The 23110-nt window shown below is 37.1% G+C and overlaps 1 protein-coding gene and 1 long non-coding RNA gene across 2 annotated transcripts; one reads left to right on the top strand and one right to left on the bottom strand.

Moving 5' to 3' along the window:
- Positions 1–250: 250 nt before the first annotated feature.
- LOC139725019 (uncharacterized) lies at positions 251–4649 on the top strand. Its single transcript, XR_011710529.1, has 5 exons — positions 251–321; positions 2098–2241; positions 2845–2951; positions 3369–3519; positions 4467–4649. It is a non-coding gene; the product is annotated as an uncharacterized lncRNA (long non-coding RNA).
- Positions 4650–11307: 6658 nt separating this feature from the next.
- Positions 11308–21647, bottom strand: LOC139724999 (vacuolar protein sorting-associated protein 37A-like). Its single transcript, XM_071636091.1, has 9 exons — positions 21424–21647; positions 20500–20574; positions 19505–19619; positions 18884–18978; positions 17502–17913; positions 16735–16930; positions 13698–13825; positions 12221–12364; positions 11308–11492 (listed from the first exon to the last, which is right to left on the bottom strand). The coding sequence occupies exons 1-9, from the start codon at positions 21531–21533 to the stop codon at positions 11409–11411; spliced, it is 1359 nt and encodes a 452-aa protein (XP_071492192.1). The 5' UTR covers positions 21534–21647; the 3' UTR covers positions 11308–11408.
- Positions 21648–23110: the final 1463 nt, after the last annotated feature.

Genomic DNA, 23110 nt, shown 5'->3' with positions numbered 1-23110 from the left:
AGTACTTTAATGTTTTATAAAACTACAAGTGCTTCTTTAATTGAATGTGTCAATATTATTTCTAGTTTTCTTGAAGAAATCTTTACTTTTAATCAAAACTCTGAACTTGCAGGAACTCAGAAAATGCATTTTCCGAGCATTTTCCAGTAGCCCCGCGCAGCTTGTGTGCGCGCGAATACTTAATACGTGTGCGTACGTCTACCACGCACACTACCCCTACGATCTAGTTACATACAGGTAAAATCTCTCGCGCGAGAGCTGCATGTTTCGGTCGTTGAGTTGGAAACGTGGTGACTGGAAAAGGGACTATTTCCTTCGAATGTAAGTAACTTAGTAAATAAATACATAGTTCCTTATTGCACTGCATAACGGAACTTAAAAATCTGTTTTGATCTATTAGTTAGATATACAACTTTGATCTGAGACTTGGTTAATATCAAGGTTCAAGCGCTAGTACTACGTTAGGCCGATGTCTTTAATTACTGTATTTCGCACCGATCCCGTGGGCGCGGGCATGCCTACCAACCCCCGGGCCGCCACCCGACCGTGCCGGCGGTGTTTGTTAGTGGAACAGCGATTATTCCGTAAAGCACGTCTTGACACGGTGCGAAAAGAGGCCTAACAAACATTAGGTCTACGTCTAGATTTAGGTGTCTTGTTAGTTCGATCTAGGTTTGTAATTTATGGCCTCATCACATGCAGTTGGACTGAATCCTCGTCTACTGTTAGGTCTAATCTATCTAACGGTAATACACTCTCTCTAACTGTTAATACTAACGTTAGTGTTAGACATTCTAGCTAGTAGGGGTAGTGTTACTCTAACGACGAATGTTAGTGTTAGTGCTAGAATGTACGGCTACGCCTGTTATTATCCCAAAACAATTCAATCGGGCTAGGCCCTATGACACTAGTAGTATAATCACAATGAACTTAACACCTAACGTTAGCACATTAGCAGTTGTATAACGTGGACAGTACAGGTCCACTACTACTAACGTTACTGCGCTGGTTAGATGTATTTCTATTTGTAGGGCTAGAGCCAGGTCCAGGGCAAGGGGCTGTAGACTATACAGAAGATGTAGATGTAGATCTACCAACGTTTAGAGTCTAATATACTAGACCTACAATATAAAATCTAGGGCCGGGGTCTGAAACATAAATAGCTGGCGTCTGGAATTAGGATCTAGGTCTAACCTTAGTCAAGATCTGGGCCACTGATTCTACCTAACGTTAGAGGTTTCTAGTAATCTACTACTCATATCTAGGCAGTTTTGTTGTAAAGACCCAGCTTACTAGGCCTAGCTAGACCTAAGTTTAGGCATCTAGAGGTTCTAAAATCTATGCATAATAATTATACTATATATGTAGGCTACCTTTGATCAAAAAGTTCATGTTAGATCTAACATTAGAAGATCCTAACATTAGCTCTAACGTGAATTATCTAGGCTAATATTAGTCTCTAGAGCAGAGGTCTAAGGTTGATTCCACTCTTTCTGGTATTTGTAGACCTGTGGGTTCAGAAAAAGAGTCTAGGATTTAGGCCTAGGTGTTTTATATAAAAGCGAGTCTACAACCAAGTGATCTTGCCATTCGAATATGCCTGAAAGAGAGAGAGAGAGAGAGAGAGAGAAAGTGTTCAGTCCTGACTGCCAACCTCTCCTAATCTGTGAATCATTTACATGTACTCTTCTAGTTTACAAATAGATCTAGTCAAAGAGAAACTATTTAGAAATGTCTTTACTCATAAGTACCAAGTTCTTATGTTAATGTCTCAAAGAATAAAGGTTCATTTGAAAAAATGTAAATATTACATTTTTAATGGATCATTTATACCGACTCACTGAAACCTAAATATCTTCTTCTTTTTTAACTTTTTAAAAAGCTAAAAAAAAATATATATCATCTTAATGAAAGAGATATATTTTTAGTTATGATTGATTTGCATGGGAAACAAAGAAAATTATGTCAATGTCAAGATGCCTTTTCAAAACAATTAAATTTCAAATTGATTTTATTTTTTGTTCACTATTAGCTTATAATGCTCTGCTTTAAAGATGAAAAAAAAATTATTTGAGTCATGTTGATTTCTGTTTTCAGCTAGATGTACCAACAAGTGGACAGACTGAGTCTTGTCTTCAAACTTCACCAAAGAGAGAGACATATGCCTATTCTGACTTGCCAAAATCTAATTGTAAAGACTGAGCTCTTTCTACCTGCAACAAATTGCAGAACAACCAGAAGGTAAGAAACGGTAAATGTCTTAAATAGCGGTCTAATTTGAAATATCTTTTAAATACTAACTTACTAAGTGTTTGATTATCAAATGTATCACTTCAGTGCCCAGTTGAAAATAATGCCAAATCTAAATACATTGAGTATCAAATATTCCTATTCCATTTGAATAAATTGTAACAAGCATGTTTTCGCTTTGACAGTTGCATTACAATGCAGTGTACAAATACTTTGCAAACAAAGAGAGGAGAATAATCTTATACACGTGTATCTCCATTTATATAATAAGGGGAGCAAATCTATGATCGGATGTGTATTCTTGTTTTCTTGTAAATTCATTGCATGTTCTATTGTAGAGGATCATATGAAAGAACGGTATTCTATCTACTGAAGATGAGATCATATAAAAATCAAACATAAATGTAATCAAGTAAGATATTATATGTAATGAAATATTTCTCAACCATGTCAATTGGCACAAGTGTTTAATGTGTGCACAAATGAAAATACGTCTGTAGTCACAGATCAATTAACTTTCCATTGTTATTATGTTGCGTTAAGTATGACGTAAGGGTGATATGCTGTGATGTATTGTTCTTTATTTTTATCAAGGTGTCACCAACAAATGGACATGCTGAGTTTGAGATCACATCCACTAGAGTGAGGGGGAGATAGAAAGATGTCTTGACTGCGATGTGAATGCCCTTTCCAGCTCAGAAGTAAGTGTCATCGATTTGAAATTAGGAATATCATCTCATGAATACAAATCGATTTATGCAAGGAAATCATATCCTAATCCACATACAAATGAGAGCATGATACAATCAAATATTTGTGTACAGGAATTACAGGTGTCAAGATGACTTCCATCCTACATAATTCATTTTCAGTAAGATATGGCTTTAGAGCATCAAAGATGATAATAACAATGACATGATTAATGTATTACATGTAAGACAAATTAATGTTGACAGTGACCTGAAGATCCAAAATCTCATACTAAGGGATTCATGAGATCGTGATGATTAATTCTAATTCATGATGAATGTGTTTGTTTATGTTGCAGTATGATTATCCTGTTTCACTCATAAAAATGATAACTTATTTAAGTTTTTGTTAATTGTATTTTCGACCAGAATTAGCACAAAGTGGACAAAATGGACCCTGCAAACCACAGCCAACTACGGACAAGAGAGAGAGAGAGAGAAAAAAGAAAGAGAGAGATGTCCTGACTACCAACCTCTAATCTGTGCATCCTGCACTCTATTTCGAAAGGAAATGTGGGAGGTAAGCAATAATACATGTACATGTAAAATGTAAACCCCAAATATGTTGGAATATTTTGTCAAGCCTTTGACATCTTGACCAAATTTTTGACTGTCGATCGTTCATTGGGCAGAAAATTAACGCATGTTTTGCTAAATGAATGCAGTACTGCATATGCATGTAGTCAATCACTCCAACAACGAAGATTTACATGAATTAACGCTGATTATTATTTTTTTTTTAGCCTCTGTCAAAGATGGTTGCAGGAGTTTTTATGTTGTTGCAGTCATCATTCGCACGCACATCTGTCCTATTCTCATCTTGCAATAACTTAACATTTACTCAGCAGATCATCTTCAACTTTGGTTTTATACAGAAGAGATGATTACCTGCTGAGCCTTGTACAAGTAGCATTTTAGTTATTGTTGTGATTTTGCTGCTGATTGTAAATTACAGGGAAACCCTGATTTTTATTGACTGTAGAGCATTGCTACCATGACATTATATTTACCTTCGGATGGCAAAGTTACCATAACCTCTAAGCAATTTGACTTTGATTAGTTATGAGGGTATTGATGTGAAAGGTCACAGGGACATTATATGCACGAAAGTGTTGAATGTATCCAGTTGCAGTATCAGGCAAGCACTACCTTGAAATTCTTCTGAATGGAATAAAAAGCTTAATGGAAAGAATTGGATATTTGGATCATGAAAGTTTCCTACATTTTATATTTCATCGTGTACTCACGGTTAAATTGCTACAATTAGGATCTACTGTATAAAATAATATACTTTACAGTTTCAAGGAAACACTACATATAGAGGAAATCAAGTAACCGTATGTCTTTATTAGCCTATATGTCACTGTGTCTTCACCAAAGATTAAAATGCCCATGTCACTTTCCTCATCAAGTAAAGACAGATACACCATTCTTTCTCTCTCTCTCTCTCTCTCTGTCTCTCTCCAGAAACAACCCTGCCAGGCTATCCGGTCCGCATCCAGATTCCGTATGAAGGATGTCATCAGAACCTGAACTTACATGTGGAATGCATCCATCTAAACTTCTCAAATATAATCACAATGTGCTTTCAGAACTATTATAGAAGTTGAATATATAAAAGACATGTGTATATATTAGACATTTCTACTAATCCAGATTAAATGCTTCTTTTCTAATCTTTTTTTTTTCTTTTTTTTCCCTTAGTGATGAAGTAAAACAAGACCTGATATCAAAATGTGCACAACACTACTTGGCAAAGAGCATACAATATGATTTGATGTAGATCTACTTCCAATTTTGATGGCAGCATTAAAGGGATGAGGGATGGCCTACTTTTGGTTGAGATGGGGGCTGATATGGAGATTTTGTAAAATAATGAGAACCCTGTTACGAAATATTAAAGAGTAAACAATACCAAGAGGAATTCCAAATTTATTTGTTAAAAATTGGTTTTGAAAAGGCTGAGATGTACAAAAACAAAGAGGTCCTAATAAAGGTGGCACCCACTTCTAATTATTATCATTCTGTGTCACTTTTTAAAAAAATTTCTCGGCCGTTTCAAAACCAAGAACTTTAATCAAACAAACTTCAAATTACTCTAAGAATTTGATGCTCTTTCATATTTCATAAGTTGTTTTTATTTGCTTGCAAAAAGTTAAAGTCTGAATCTCCATCTCAACCAAAACTATACCATGCCTTTGAGACTCACAGTTACAAGCCGCATACTAGTAGTTCATGGAAATTGATCCTGTTATTTCCTTTGAAGCCCAAACGCCAACATTTTAATCCTGTCAGATTGGAATGTCTTTTGTTTTTGTTTTTATGGGGGGGGGGGGTAACAAAAGGGAAGTGAACTTTGCCTTTCTTCATCAGATGGAGGAAAATATGTGACATGTTAGAAAAAAAAACTGCACGTTGAAGTGCTTAAAAAGAGAAAATTTCACAAAGTAACAGTTGGTGAATCTGAAGGGAAATAGCATAGAGCATGTTTTTTCTTTTCTAGTTTAAGATATAAAAGAATACTAGCAGTATGTAGCTTAAAGGAACGAACATAAGTAAAATGTTTCAATCCAAACGCCAAGTACAAGAAGTAGTGAAAAGAAAATGTACTGGTCAAGATGTATGTTTTGCCAGGTTTTCTTTCACATGTGCCATAATTGTCATGATGTTGGTAATACTGTAATATATGTTAGCTATTCAGGGCCCCAGCAATGTATTCTGGTACTTGGAATGAGGGAAAGTATTAGAGGGAAATACCGGTACCATGCATTTTGGAGAGGTGATTTTTTTTTCTTCATTGAGAGACGAGTATTCAGTACAGATACCTTATCACACTGGTCTGCAGAACACAAAAATAATATCAGACTAAAAGTAGATTTTTAAAAATTTGGCAGTCACCATTCTAATTTAGTTGTACATTGACGAAAGTTCAATGCAACAGCGTACAGTCATAATTAGCTAGGATATGTAACCAAAAATTTTTAAAAAGATAGAGATATTGAAATATTGCTTAAAGAGAACATTTTGTTTTTCTAACTGGTGTAACGTTTGTGATGCTGGACACATTATAGTATATGTCACATTAAAAAAAAATTGAGGCTGTCAATGCAGTTAATGTAGTCAGCGCAATTTGTATTGTTTTTCAAACTCTTTTGATGTATATCACAGAGATTTGTTCATGAAAGACATTTTCACTGAGGACTCATTCTTTTCTAAAGCTTTTAATCATTTAAGAAGATTGCTTTCAGATGGATTTTTTTGTTTGTTTTTAGATGTCCACAAATGGAGACTGAGGTTCTTTACCTTTCAAAACGAAATACTGTTGAAGAGAAATAATTATATATATTTTGCAGGATTCAAGCATGTTCTTACTGTGTATGGTATTCTAATCAGCATTTTGGTAACCAGCAACATAGATGTCAAGTGCTGCTATTCTAGTAAATGTACGCTAATGGCAAATCATTGCTTTAAAAAAGAGAAATTGCCTCGTTTACTGTTTACTGTATTTCATTCGTGAACGCTGTTTGAGACGGTGGTTGCGGGCGTGTGCACATTGTGTAGTACGTTTTGTTGGTTGACTGGGAATTTAGAGTGTTGGTGATAACTGAAATGATTTTTTTTTCACAAATTTGTGATAATATAGAAAAAAAATCGAATTGCAAACAAACAAGTTGTTACATGTCTGCTCCAAGGACATAGAACTTGGCCAAGGATTAATATAATCTGCAATATAGACTCGATGATATAACCGACTTAATGATGGGAAGGGGAAATAAAGCTGTTATTGCATTGTACGCATTTCACTTCTACTTCCTTTTCGCTTCTTATTTTCTCTTTTGAGGGTGATATTTGCCTTACTTTTTCACACAAATCCGGGATACAAAATAACATTTTTATGTCGCCGACTAAGTGTGCGTTCCAAACAACGTTCATGTCAACAATCAACCATCATAAAAGAAACATTTAGTATAAGTCTTCTGCGGGAGAATAAATCAAAATAAAATGCAAACACCTCGCCTTAGAACATTACAAAAGTAAAAGTGATTTCGTGCCTATCCCTTGCAGGGCTCCGTTTCAGGGCCTGAGAATGCAAACTATATAGCATTACGAATTCCAAAGCATTCTCGGGGGAAGGGGTGAGTATGCAGGATGGGAGATTTGGTATCGTAATTTTTCCCAGTAACATGTGATTTGTTATCACGGTTTCCATGACAACCATTTCCGAACATAGTAAACAATTTTATATAACTCTTGGGTTTCATTGTTAAACATAGATTAGTTAGATTGACACATTTTTCACACACACACAAAATGTTTCAACACTTTCATACATTTTACAATTATGAATATTTGAAATTTTCAGGGAGTGACCTAATGATGATCAGTTGCCATGGTAACAACACTACTGATTTTATTTTTTTTTTTTGGGGGGGGGGGGTGGGGAAGAAGCACATTTCAGTCATATCAAGGTGCCACAAAGGGTTTTGCAGTCAGCTATCCAACCTGTCCATTGACTTCGCCAATTATGTAAGATAAATACCTACACGCACTATACCATGTACAATATATACGGGCTTACGCTATACATTCGATTTTTCATTCAAAATGCGCGTCCGGTAAAAATACATCGTCCCATTTAGGATAACATAAAACGAGTTATCTTTCGCCTTATCTTGTAATTTCTTTGCTGCATAAGATATCAGAATATATATTATATTTCGGAATAATAAAAACTTTTTAATAGATTGATTTAGGTAGTTTAAAAAAACTTTGAAATATTGGTAGATTTTACAAAGTACAATTTTGAGTAAATCAAGTTTTTATGTTTCATTGCGCCATATATGTGCGTGTAAAAATTCTACATTCAAATACATATTAGTCAGGTTCTAAACTTGAAATGGAAGATAACACATTTCTAGTTTGAAAGGTACTTATCAACCATTACTTATTTCGGTAAAAAAATAAAAATCGTGATTTTTTACATTCTTTCAAATTTTGTGCTAAAAAAGACATTTTTCGGCAAAAACGCGCTTGACATCCGGCCGTACGCTAAACTTGAGTATTTTTGCAAGACTTTCAGCTGGAAAACTTAGCATTAACAAATTTTGCCGTCCAAAGTAAAAAAAATCGTCTTGGCTGGCCTACTAATACTGATCTTTGTATGTATGTGTGTTGTGTGTCATGTGACAAGGTTCTCTTTAAACACACGTGGAACTCAAAATAATGGAAACTTCTACCTCGATTTGAAATAGATGTTTATTGCATTATGGCACCACTGCCACTTGAACCAAATGTACATCACACATAACGTGGTGTGTAAATAATTTGTTTATAACAATTTACATGATTGTGTACAATACAAAAGTTGATACATAATAAGCATGTGATAGTAAGAAGAAATCACCTAAACATGTTTCAAATATAAGCGAACATAGTACATGGAGCAGAATCTCAGCAAAAATTCACACATATTGTAAATATGAAAATAAGTGAAAAACTCATAACCATTTGAATGTTAGTGCCTGTTCTGTATTTGATTGTATTACTGGTATGGCATGCCATTATGTGGGCTAATACATTGAGCATAGTTCCATGACCATGATACTTTTCATGCAATACAGTCAACTTCCATTTCAATGAAGTCCTAAGGAAAGGTACTAGTAGTTCTCTTTCATCACATCAAAATTTTGTTATAACTGAACAAATAGAGTACAGTACTGTATATGAAGAAGTATAGATGATAATTTTGGGACCTGAATTTTCATTTCGTTGTGACCAGAATTTTGTTGTAACTGCTTGTTATAACGAAAGCACTGTACAGTGTACCTCATGTATATCAAATTCTTGTTACAACGAAGTAAAAATTCAGGTCGCAAAATCATCATCTAGTTTTATACACTTAACTGTTCAGCTATAACGAAAGTTCGATGTAACGAAAGAAAGCCGCTGGTCCTGAGGACTTCATTATGATGGAAGTGCACTATACACCATTTTGTGAGAATCCAAGGATGCCAGTTGCAAGGTATGAGATGGACTTATTTCTTTCTCTTTTTATCACCTTCAATATCTCTTTTGTTTGAACATAAAAATTACCTTGAAAAGTCCTAGAACACATCAAGCCTGTATGAACCTCTTCAGAACAAAACAGATAAGGAGGGACAAGAAAGGGGCAAAGTTCATGGTTAGGTACACATATCACATAATTGTCTTATTTCAGCATTAGAACATATATGTTCCATGTGAATCATATCTATTTCAATGCACATGAAAGATCTGTTAATGTGTTTAAAAGCAAGTGAAAGGAAATAAAACATTTTATGTCATGTCATTATACATACATGTACCTATTTGTCACAAAAGCTAATGGCTAAATTGCACTATTTTGATACTAGATGAGGTCCTTCAAGATTTGTTAAAGGTTTACAAAAGACTTGACCGAAAGATCGGTCATATCCAGTCGTCAGGGGTATGTTCCGCAGAGTTCACAGAATCCCGAGAACCAATAAAGTAAAAGAAACGATAAAAGACTCCGGAGGACAAACAATTTTTTCTTTCTAACAAAAGGCTAACAATATTATAATCAGACATGAAACATGCATCATGGTACTTGGCAAAACAGGCTTACAACCATGATTATTAAACATTCATTGAGTGTCCAATCGATGTTTCCTATGCAAACGAAATGGCTTTGGCTGCAAGCCGAGGACCAGTATATGTGCATCTGTGCTTCCACAAATAAACAGCATGCAAATACAACTTATTTACTGCTGAAAATCAGATTCTGCAGGCTTGTCATTGAGGAAATAACAAGACCTATAATTAGCATAACGGATGGCGAGATTCAGTTGATTTTCAAGGATCAGTTATGCATGTCTCTTTACTCGAGTAACACAACTCAAGAGCCATTTTCCCTTGTACATGTATTAAGCCTTGGTGCACGATAAGTGAACTGAACCCTTAGTCCCATATATGTAGGGAGAGAGATATCTAGATGAAAGTTTACAAAATATGCAAATACATTTCAGCACTCTTCATGCAGTCAATATCACAGCTTTACTTGCAATGGCATGCTTGTGCCTTGGCGCGATTTGCTTGAAATTCTTTGGCATCTACAAATACATGGTACAGCACATGATATTTGCAGCTTTCTCAACTGTATCATCCCTATACCACAGTGCATGATGTGGATGGCCATTTGATAATCCCCACAAGACAATAAAATCACAGTCACAGACCAGTTGAGCTCTTTTATGAATTGTTCGGATGCTTCCAACTGAACCCCACATGCAACTAACCAGTGTTCGTCATTTATGGGTTATGAGATGAGCATAAGTTCGTATTTGGAAAGCCACATGTAGTTGCACGGACATCCTTTTCGACTGTCTAGCGACTACAGGAGAACTCCATGTAATGAACGCTGATGTACCAAGATGTCAGATATCACAAGGAAATTTTTGCCATCCCGCCTGTGCTTCCATACAAGTCAATGTATTAAAAGCTGCTTTAGGCAGCTGTTAACTGTTCCCCTCATGGCATCAACCACATGATGACAAATCAGGAGTTGGTTGACCCTGGACATGCAAGCCTTAATTTCCGCTCCTTATCTTGAATCAGACACTGGAACCTACCAAAGGCTTCAAATTATGTGACGATGTAAACTTAGTAAACATCATACATAAGCTGATGGTGTCTTGGAGACATTTCAATCCATCTCCCTATCCCAGTCTTGCAACATTTCTCATTGGTCAGGGGCAATGGTGTGCACCATGCACTCCCTCTGAGATGCGAGATCAGTCCTGGCTAACAGTGTAAGCATGATAACCCCATCTCCGGGTTCCTCCAACACAGAAAAATTTTGTGTGTGTGTGTGTGATGTGTGAAACAAAATCCAAACAAAAAATGTCACAACCAGTCCTAACAATGAGATGACCGCCAGTCTACAATTTGACCAAGATGGCATGACGACGATGATGATGATGATGATGATGGTGATGATGATGATGATGATGGTGATGATGACATAGAGGTGGATGTTGATAATGTAGGTGATGAGGGTGATCACTTATTCAATAACAATGACACAGGGGGAGAAAGATCATAATGATATTGATAGCGACAATGTGACAATGCTGATGACGGGCCAATAATGACATTGATGACGATGATAGTGGTGACGACGACGACAATGACGACGATGATAATGACTGGTCATGAGTCAAGTATGACGGTGGCGACATAAAAACATGACTGACAATGACAACGGCTGAGAAAAACGACTGGTTATGAGTGAAGCAGGAAAACTGCTAAAAAACCTGCAAGAAACTGGTAAGGGTCATTTACCAGTTGGGAATGTCCGAAGAACCACGTCCACACCTTTGTCCACTACTAGTGGCTATTTCACTCCATCACTTAGAATCGTCCTGGAGATGGATTGACTTGTTGGCTCAGCAGTTGTCCCAACTTCTCCTCTTTCACCCTTCTCATGTGTAACAACTGAACAAGGAAATGAAATAAAACAAAAACAATTTACTATACATATATCTTTTCTGTTTTGTTTTGCTTTTGACAGATATTCAACAGATTCATAATTCTTGTCTGATAGAGGAGTCGTGTCTATCGCAGTTATAGGAGCTACACAACAAAGCTCCATAATACTATCATACATAAGAATGCCTTATGATATGCTGTATGTGCCATATTGTCTCTGGGATGACAAGACCTTGCATCACAAATTTTGGTGAAAATGCCTTTTTTTGGATTAATGGTCAGATAATCAGTTAAGTGATGTCCTGTCCAAATCTTAGCTCTCTTACCCCCAAAATGAAGCCACCATGGCATGTCAAAGGAAAGGCTATCCCATTTGATATAATGCTTTGGCTGCTTGACATTCAGTGCCCCATTTGACATTTTTGAGATACAAGGTTACTACTTGGGTACTGTTACACACAGACAGTTGTCCAGCATGTTTTTGTATTCACCATAAGTTTCAGTTTTTAAAAGCTTCTACTCGAACATACAAGTATACAAGTCAAAGTGACACTTGGTGATCTGAGTTATGATGACATCCACTATCTACATATTGTGGAAGGCATTTGAACGGAAAATTTTGTGAAGAGAAATTGTGGATCAATAACAAGCCCTGCGGAAAGAAATTGTGGAGAGAAATCAATAAAAAAAAGTTGTTGGGAAAGAAATTGTCAATCATTTGAAACCACACTTACCCTCCTCTGTTCACTGAACTGTTTCAAGAATTCCTCTAGGTTTATCTTGTCGTCGGTGAATCTTTCTGCCAGGTCATCTGACAAGTGCTCAGCATCCGCTGCAGACACTCGCATGTTGTCAAGGAGATGATGGAGGGAACATTGCTGGAAGGACAGAAAATGTTAACAACATAATGATGATGATGATGATGATGATGATCATAATAATAATAATAATAATAATAATAATAATAATAATAATAATAATAATAATAATAATAATATCAATAATAATAATAATACCAATAATAATAATGATAATAATAATAATAACAATAATAATAACAATAATAATAATACTAAAAATAAATAAATAATGTATAGTAATGATGATGATAATGATGATGATGATGTCAACTTATCTATCCAGGGCAGCCTCTTTAGTGTTCCCACTGCTCTACCACAGGGCCCTGCCATTACTATTACCCTTTGCATTTACTAGATACCCATTTATACACCTGGGTTGAAAAGGGACATGGTGGGTGAAAACATTTTGTCCAAGGACGTAAGCACTGGGCGGTAATCAAACTCGGGTCCTCAAATAGGGAGTCGGGAGTCTTATCCACTATGCCATAGTGCACCAAGCACCATATAGACGTTCCAAAATCATTAGGCTTGTGTTACAATTTAAATACCATCATCTTCTTCTACAACAGACAGAACCCACACCTTTTAATTGCTAGAATGACAGACAAAATTCAGCAACATACATAAACAACTGTTTTTTCTTGTTTTTTTCCACTAGCTGACTCACATACAAGGCCTATATTAAAGCATAGCCATATCACATGAACACGTACTATAATGTAGAATGAAATTTGCTGTCATGGTCGCCAATTCTCACATCTTACTTATAGCACATAAATTGAATTCTACTGATCTATTCACACTAATATTTTAATTTGATCTCAATTATGTGTACATAATTTGATAAACTGCTTGATTTGCACTGAAAAGTGGACCTGTGCGCTATACAAGTAGCCACTATTATAATTATTATTATTATATGTAGCCAGAACTATTACTAGTCTATCCAATTATTGCATACACATATAGGTAGTGGGCCCTGCTTGACACAGGACACACTTGACATGAGAAAAACAGTGTTAGGAAAAATATCTTAGAAATCTTAGAACTTTCTTTATATTTGTGAAAGTGCAGATCGATGAGTACAATCTTTATGGGTAAAAAAATGGACATCTGTTTGTTTCTTTCCAATAGGACACATAATACAAGAAATCCTCATTATAACAAGCTCGCTTACAATGAGGTACCACTATAAGTGAGGTGAATTCAGCTGCCCCCTTTGTCCATTACTGTATTGAGCTGGTCTCTTTTTTCAATATTTACAAAAAGGTTCAGGTTATAACAGGTTTAATTCGGTAGTGGTGGCAATCTCCTTGTAGCAAGGTTTCCTGTGTACTTCATTAAAGCTTACCTCATTTAAACGTTGTTGTTGGAGACAGTTCATGTCAAATTTGTTCTTTAGCTCTGTCCTCGTCCTCACTCTTTCTTCCAGATCTCGCTGAAGCGCCTCAACTCTGGGCTGGTAACTCAAGTTAATTTCTGCAGATGTTTAAAAAAAAAATTGAATTTGAACAAAAGGAGGTTTTCTAACCAGTCATTTAAATCTTGACATTGTAGCATGAATACCTGTTTGTCGAAAAAAAAATTGTTTGTTTGACTTTGTATCTTTTTATTATAATTTCATCATTCATTGATGGTGCTTTATAAGGTCAAATAAAAACTTGTCTTACACTTGAGTTCTACTTTGGCTGGGTCACCATTGTTTACTGTAAAACAAGAAATGTTTGCGCACATTTGAATTTCATGAATTTCATGAAAGCCAAGATTCGTGAAATTAAAAATGGACACGAAAGTTCTTGTCCACACTATAATGTATTGGATGCCAGTGGCAATTTGCAAAAATTTCACGCCACAAAAAAGGCTGTTGGCTCCATTCATGAACATTTCATTCCCAAAATATTTCTAGCTTTATAGTATTTTTACGGCAAAATTGCACACACAAAAAAAATCTAAATTGCTAAATTTATAATTAATTCTTAAATTAACAACATATTTTTAAGTGAATGTTTTCTGCCTCAGATTATAAATCTCTTCCTGATATTGTACAGAGTTAATGAAATATGTAATCAATTCAATCTAAATTTTTTTTTTCACTATGACAAGTGTAGTTAATTTCAGAAGTGCCAATTCAATGGTGACAAGATGATGATTTCTGCAGAAATGTTCCCCCGTGACTGGATGAGACCAATAAATCTGCCTCTTGTTCGGTGGTCTCTTGTTGACTATATGGTCAGTAATACGGCTGGCCCCTCACAACAGACAGATATCTTCCATTCACTCTGAAGTGTGGACTTACGTACTCAACTACGACAAGTAGGAAACGGAGTAGACCTCCCCTTTTTCTGTTATTAGAACACCATTTTGCTTGCTTTATCGGGTAAAACAACCTTTGAACTCTGCTCCAGTTCAAACTGCTGAACTCGCATGTGCGCGGAGAGATCGCACAGTTCACAAAGCAGAGTGTTACCGACCGTACAGTTGACAAGAGGCCACCGAACAAGGGGTAGATTTATCGGTCTAGCAAAGGATTAGCCTTTTGCCAAGGCCCTCTTGCTGTATGGTGGTGAGCAAATGGGGGCGAACGAAGCGAGCTAAGCCGAGTTGGACAGCGCGAGGGCCTTTTGGGATCTGATTTGTATTCTTATGTTAGCCCTTTGAATTACCAATTTTTGCTCCCCGATATGGGGAGCAAAAATCAACCAATCTGCTTGTCTGTCTGCCCGAGCTCGATTTGCATATTAGTTGGGTACCTAAGGGGGGGTCACCGTGCATCCCCCCCAGGACTCCTCAAAACTTAAATTTTCATGATCCTCATGACATACCAAAACATAATCAAGATGTTAACAGGAACGAAAAGTGGCTGTTCTAGGTGAAATTTAATGTATTCTATTGTTTTTCATAATTTCTTATGTATTTCTTTGTTTTTCAACTTTTTCAACTTTTGTTTTTTCTTTGTTTTTCTATTGGAAATTGTCACTGACCACTTTTCTACCATAATTAGCACAAAACTAATCAATGAAAGTGATTAATTGTAAAAATAATCAGGTTTTCATGACTTTCATGACAGAGCACTGTTTTCCATAGGAAATGTACACAAAAGCACAAAATTGTGCCCGTTTTGGGATGACATTCCGTTACAAAAGTGGGTGTGACTTCGCACAAGTATGCGGGGAAGTTGCAAATTTGGTCTCGAAAGTTGCGTGAGACTTGAACAAAACAAAGTCAAGTAAGTTTCGAGGAGTCGGGGGGGGGTGCACGGTGACCCCCCCCCCCCCCCCCCTTAGGTACCCTACTATGTAAGCACATATATATTACATACATACATATATATATATATAGCACACCTGTTGTCTTGGAAACAGAAGAAATACATTTATGTCGAACGCACCCACGAAGTTGAGTGACTTTCGGTTTATCAAAAAGAAAGATATGGATAAATACTTAGTAAAGCATACCACCTCCTTAAAAATGAGATTATGTGAACATTGATTTTTTTCATGCAACATTAACCCTTTAAGGACGGGGGGTGATCCGCCCCCCCCCCCCTCGAAGTTTCGCGCTATAAATCTGTTGCGAGGCTTCTTGACTTTGTTTGTTCAAGTCTCGCACAACTTTTGAGACCAAATTTGCAAAATCCACGTATACTTTTGCGAAGTCACACCCATTATTGTAACGGAATGTCCCCCCAAAACGGGCACAATTTTGTGATTTTGTGTACATTTCCTATGGAAAACAGGTGCTCTGTCATGAAAGTCATGAAAACCTGATTATTTTCACAATTAATCACTTTCATTGATTAGTTTTGTGCTAATTATGGTAGAAAAGTGGTCAGTGACAATTTCCAATAGAAAAACAAAGAAAAAACAAAAGATGAAAGAGTTGAAAAACAAGGAAATACATAAGAAATTATGAAAAACAATAGAATACATTAAATTTCACCTAGAACAGCCACTTTTCGTTCCTGTTAACATCTTGATTATGTTTTGGTATGTCATGAGGATCCTGAAAATGTAAGTTTCGAGGAGTCCTGGGGGGGATGCACGGTGACCCCCCCTTAGGTACCCAACTATATGGTGAATGCATGCCACAGACCTCCACTGCTGGTCAGTGATGCATGCGAGCAGGCCGGACAGCATCAAGATGGGAGGACGTGGGGAGCGCGCCATTCCATTGGTCGACCGGAACCCATTAATATGACTACTCAGTTGGGTACATATGTCATGAATAATAATTTGTGAAAAAGATCTCAAAAGGCCCTTGCGCTGTCGCGCTCGGCTAGGCTCGCTTCGCTTGCCCGTTATAATCATCATACAGCGAGAGGGCCTTGACAAAAGGCTAGGACAGGATGGGTTCTGTGCCACTCCCCTATGACCTGAATCAAGACTCACCAGCGATCTCCTCACAGGACCGGTAGAGCTGGGCGCGCTCTGCCAGCATCCTCTGGATCTGGGGAAGCTTCTGGAAGATGGCATCCAGCTCCTCCTCGTCACTCAGGAGCGCCTCCAGCTGATCCTGGCTGAGGTCCTTGAGGACGTCGTCGAAAGATGGTGGGATGAGGGGCATGGAGTAGGCGTGCCCGTTTTGCTGCACAAAAAATGCAGTGGATCACACATCCAAGACACCATTGAGCGAGATATCAAATGATAATAAAACACACCTCTCCAACATGAAATCTTTCTTAACATCTCAATCATTTCATTGACTGGCAACTCATTAATATGCACAACCTGGAAAGCAACTCTTATGTACACACAGTCAACTCTTCATAAGTCAAAACTATTGGGACTGGAGAATATACCAGTTGTACAAACCCACGCTTCTCAACTTTTTTCAGCCCGAGGCCCACTTTGGCTCCTACAAATTTCTTTGAGACCCAGTTAGATCAATCATTAATCATTTGTATTTAATTTTTTACCAAAAATTGCTGCCCATCTGAGAAAGTTTCATGGCCCACTGATTGAGAAGCACAGGTATAAACCACACCCTGTTTACACTAACCAGGTAAAGTCACATATGAATTAAGTTCATAATAAGACGATTATTGGCCATTTTTCATTGTAAGGGCAACTGAAGATACAGACTGGAAATGTTGTACTCCGGAATTCCCAAAATCTTTCTGAGTAGTCTGTAAACATACTGAAAGAGATAAACTTACCAGCCCTCTAATGCTGGACATACCAGGCACTGGTATGTTGGGTTCTACGATAGGCAACACCGATTCAAGCATGGAACCATTCACTGCACTGGGAGTCGGTGATGACAAGGCCTGTGATGCCATGGTGGTGGTCGATGATGAGGGAATCGATGTGGCAGATGGAAAAGAAGGTACCGGTTGCTGCGGTAGGGCTTGTGTCTGCGACGGGAACTGGCCGGGTACAGGGAATCCCGAAGAGCCAGAGTGGGGGGTGGGCATCTGTATGTGTTGGGGTGTGTGATGAGAGTGGGGCGGGGCTGGTTGGAAGGGTCCCTGGGGCCCCACTGACTGTTGAAGAGGGGGAAGCTGCTGGGGTGATGTTGATGGCTGGGGTATGAAGTGCTGGTACTGGGGAACTGGTGGCATGGGCCTCCTGCAAGTCAGAGCATCAGGCATCACAGAAAAATGACAGTTTTAAATTCAATGATTTATTACGTGAGTGGATGCACTGTTCTGTCACTGTTTACATTCATAAACACGACTCAGATTTGAAGGGTAAGCTGCGCAAAGTCTCTTAATATCAGGATAGATTTATTTTGGAGGGATATATGAATAGTTTCACGCATTACATTTAGTACATTTGACTGAGCAACTAATGGAACTATTTGTGGAGCAGAGCTCCTCATATTCAGATTTGCTTTGATACCTAGAGTAAAATCAAACACATGAGACCATAAAAGTTTCACTAATATTTGACTTAAAGTTATGGAATTTGCGAGTTTCAAGTATTTTCATGAAAACAGTAGTAACGATCACATTCACAAGTTCAAATTCCATATTTAAGAGATGCTGTTACACAACTTCCCACTAGTTTGCACAAAATCTATATAAAATCATTCCTCTTGTCAATGCGATTTGAGTGACTATAAACATCTCTCCCTTACAGTCTAATTGCTTTATATTGATGAAACTGTGGAACAATATGATAAGAGTATAAATTGTTCTTCAGAACTCATGTCATAAAAGTATTTAGTAAAGATTCGAATGGGAGACTGTAAGGACATAATATCAGCACCTCATCTAATTTCCATGTAATTTGCATATACAAATGAGTCCAGAAAAATACTGTTCTCGGAAAACATGCAAAACTGTAAGGCTGCATCTTACTTCGTAATTCTGTTTGCTACTGTTTGTTTTACTCTATCTATGAAAGTTAACTGATACAAAGCTTCTGCCAAATTTGCTAGTTTGTGGTTGAATATTATAGCTTACTATTCATTCAAAACAGTTTAACTTACTTCAATGCACCTTTAATGCAAAAACAAAGAGACCCCCCTAAAAAAACTTTTAAAATACTCTGCTCCATTCAGAGTTTGAATAGAGGAAAACATAGATTAACTCACTGTTGGGGCACGTCTGGCTGTATTAACATTGGTTGCTTGCTGAAGTCTTGGATGAGGGTGTGAATCATTCGGCCAAGGTCTGTCTGGACACTGAACTGTTAGGACAAGGATGCAGAGTACAATTACAGGTTTGACCGTCACAAATGGTCATAAATTTGTGATACCACCTAAGCTACACCTCTTGTAATGCTATTGTGATTTTATATTTTGTAATATGTTTACATCGCTATGTGATGACGGTGAACTATCAATTGAAAAAAAAAAAGAAGAAGAGTGGAGGTCATAGGAAGACAGTAAACAGGTGTATCAATGTTACATGCATAAGAAGGCAAGCCTTCGGTTCTTATGTCTTTTCATAACAATGTTTGCACTAAATTAGAGAAACAGCTAAAATCAAGCTGCTTGAACAGTTTGTATGCCGTGTTTTACATTGGTGAATGATATTTTGGTTTGCTGTTGAACACTGGACTTCATGCTAGGATCGCTATATGTATTCACACTGAACTGTACAAATTATAGCTGAGACTTTGTGCATAAACAACAATAACAAACTAACAACAATTATTTGTCAGTGCTTAACTCTGTTGTAATCTCTCATATCTTACATGTAGTGATACTTACATTGACAAGTGGCAGGTATCGGACAACTTTCATGGAGTCATCAAGAAAGCCATGTCTCATTGGTGGAGAAACGGTGATTATTGGTTTGGCTTGAGGAAATTCTGGTGGTAAATAACTGATCAAAATGAGGGAAAATTAAATCTTTTTGTCATTTCAGTTGCTAAGCGAAAGTCTATGAAGCAGTTATAGAAACATCTACTCTCTCCTTACATTTGTTATCAATCATATGTGGTGCATCATCATATTACTCATATGAATTTGGAGATCATAAACAGAGGAAAAATGTGCGTAGAGTTGACTTTGGCAATGTTGGTACCCTTTACAGCTTTCTAACCTTTAATTTTTTTCTTTTACATTTTCCTTGCAATGAAGTAGCGCAAATTACATACCAAATTAAAGCTTAGCATCTAATAAATTCATATCTGCCCAAAAACTAAATATTTATTTCCCTGACATTATATGGCTTTCCTAATAATGATTCATATATCATCTTCATTGCAATCACTGATCAACATCAAAGTTTTCATCATTCTCGTCATCATTTTGGATCATCATCATGAACATTACTCATCCATACTGTGAAATTATGTACATTTCCCCCTTCCTGATGCAAAAGGAATTTGTAAGGGCAATAAGTAATTTTGCAATCTCATAAAATGAAGACAATGATACCAGTTGCTAATTATGGGTGAAATCTCATTTCAGAATTGTTGGGCCATACACTGTACCTACAACATTTTGCCTGAAAAAGAAAGCTGACACAAGAAGGTTTAACTGGAAGCAAAATAACATTCAATCAGACATTCAATGACACAACGGGGGACAAATAATAAGTTATGCAATATTTGTAAACTGAGGAATGAAACAGAATGGGTGTGTTGGGTGGGGAAGACTGTAAACAGAATGTTGTTGAACATTGTAAACAATGAATCCAGAGGGCAGCAACATATTGCAGACGGAAAGAATGGTACAATCAAACTAGACAATGAACTCACATTGCAAAGGCAACATGGTTGCCACCACAGGTGAAAGTAACTCTGTACTCTTCATCCCGCTTCAGTTCCACAACACTGAAAAAGAGGGTAACATATTCAAAGCTTCATTAACTTTTGTATTCATCGTTTTTAAATGAGCATTTTGATGCTGCGGCAGTCAATCTTTAGAATGTCAACATTATATATACTGTGAACACTGAATACTAAACTCTGATAATAATATGATGATAGAGTACACTGATGGTTTATACCTTCTTAAAAATATGGGAAATTTGACATGAAAAAGGGACCTTTCCTTGCTCACTTCCTACTTATAAATTCTCTCAGGGAAATATCCACCCATCAGTTTATAATCTCCTCCATGTAATAGTAATAGGGAAAACAAATTTTCAATTCAGCAAAAGGTAGATTTCAAAAGTGTCCATTCTTCGTTTTGTTTTTCCCTTTAAGTTAAAAAAAAAAGAAGCTTGGTCAAAAGATGATTCCCTACATTTTCAAATACAACAGTAAAAAAAGAAAGATAACAAGTTTCATCTTCCTCATACATTTCTACTTCATGATGATGATGATAATAATAATAATAATAATAATAATAATAATAATAATAATAATAATAATAATAATAACCGGTATCTATCCAGGGTAGCCTCTTCAGTGTTGCCACTGCTCTACCAGAGGGCCCTGCCATTATTATTATTATTACCCCAGTTTTGCCAGGTACCCATTTATACACCTGGGTCGAGAGGGACATGGTGGGCAAAAACATCTTGTCCAAGGACGTAAGCACTGGGCGGGGGACTCAAACTCGCGTCATCCGATTGGGAGTCGGGAGTCTTATCCACTATGCCACAGCGCCCCCACATGAATGAAAATATAAAGAGCATATAACTAAATCATTTGATGGAATCTGCCTTTTCTCCTCACTTTGGATTCACATTCTTCAGTGACTCAATTTGCTTGCTCCTCTGGGCCTGAAGGGGTGTCACACTGGGCAGATTACTCTTTGGTGCCCCAAATCCAAACCACGAAGACATGGCCAATCTGGTCTGTCTGCTTCCAAGGAATGAGAGTCGGTCTGTCTTGCTAGAAAGTATTTACACCAGGTATTTTTACAACAGGTCAGCGGTGTTTGGTGGTGGAGTTACAGGTCTGTGCTGCAACAGAAAAGACACAAAAACAGATTCAATCTTAGTCAGATTTGATGAAGTACTCTAACTCCAATCACAGGTAGATCTACTGGTATTGTTTCTGCCCCGTCACCTACGGCTACAACTACACGTATTGACATTGTCATGATTTTGCTTTAACAGCTCCACACTCAAGAAGTTTTGATGCAATGTAGCTGTTCAGTTCTATTGTTGGGTTGAATAATAAAGAACACAGCTATCATAAGCACTTGTCTAAAGTTCTCAATTATCACTGAATGATGAAAAAGAGCACAAAACAACATAATATCATCCTCACTCCACCAGCCAGTGTTAACTGGTATCAGTGCAGTGGTAATATAACAAATCTGTGTAAAAAAAACAAAGAAAAAATTATGAACAATGATTATTTTAAAGGCATCAACAAAACTGACTGACATTTCATCTTGCCCATCTGAATCTCTTAACATCAAGATAATTCACTATTTTTAATAATTAACTTGCTACAAAATTATCACAGAGGATTGCGTGTAGAAATGAAATAAAAAAAATACGTTGTAGAACTTTATGCAGAGACTACGTCTGGCTTCACAGAATACCCTCTATGCTCTAATAACAGTTAGACATCTAAAACGTTAGGGATAATAAACTCTTACTACAGAGGGATGTAAAAGTCATTAGTAAAAGAAAAAAAAATGACAAAAAACTCCTCTGAAGAGACAGATTTTTCTGTCCACTGCACTAGCTGCTAGTAAAGTAACCGCAGCAGCGACCCCATACGGACAAATACGTACCCGCGACGGGGTTACTAGTAAAGTACAGTAAATGCACAAACGTCAAAGTGTACCGTGCCGGGTAACAATGATTTCTAGCAACAGACCCCTGCCTTGGAATTTTACACTGAATGGTTCAGTGGATAGACAGTATTTATGAATGCTTATGAACCTTCAAAAAGAGTTGATGAGCAACTTACATGATCATACCAGCACCAGTGCAGTAAATTTACCGGTATACGGTAAGCACTGTAAAAATAATAACAAACAATGGCAATGCAATGTCAAGTCAAGAGCCTGACCCAGCCAGAGTCCAGAGACGAGATCTAACTTATTTCTAACGTTATAATTTGATATCTAGTCACTTCAGCTCCAAGCTTAATCATACCGATACCCCCATAAGTCCACGGCCCAGTCTTTCAAGCCCCACGGCTACGGTGTGTGACGTTTGATTCTAATATTGGAAGTTGCCGATATCTCATTTCAGCTCCTGCCTAGGCCTTGTTGCAACATACAAATGTACTACTCACCTCCTCGTACTGATGGCTAATGGCTGGCTGGCTGATTATTTTGCACAGTTTTTTACTAGTACATGTACCTTTATTGGGCTTGCAACTTCCTAATTTTGTGCTAGCAAAACACAATTATCTAACCAAAAATCTTACGGGGTACGCAATACGTGCACTTGAGTAC

Source organism: Diadema antillarum, unplaced genomic scaffold (genome assembly GCF_040938485.1).
Source record: "Diadema antillarum isolate AM-2024a unplaced genomic scaffold, OU_Dant_1.0 seq00000009_RagTag, whole genome shotgun sequence".
Taxonomy (NCBI): Eukaryota; Metazoa; Echinodermata; class Echinoidea; order Diadematoida; family Diadematidae; genus Diadema; species Diadema antillarum.
The sequence above is the reverse complement of the archived record's forward strand: the minus strand, read 5'-3'. Positions and strand labels throughout refer to the sequence as shown.

What these genes read in the sequence shown, in the direction of transcription:
- LOC139724999 (XM_071636091.1), bottom strand. Translation starts at nt 21,533, where the DNA reads ATGTCTTCGTGGTTTGGATTTGGGGCACCAAAGAGTAATCTGCCCAGT. An exon ending in GATACCTGCCACTTGTCAAT is followed by an intron (nt 18,979 to 19,504) that starts GTAAGTATCACT and finishes TTGTCCTAACAG; the next exon opens with TTCAGTGTCCAGACAGACCT. An exon ending in CAGCCAGACGTGCCCCAACA is followed by an intron (nt 17,914 to 18,883) that starts GTGAGTTAATCT and finishes TCTGACTTGCAG; the next exon opens with GAGGCCCATGCCACCAGTTC.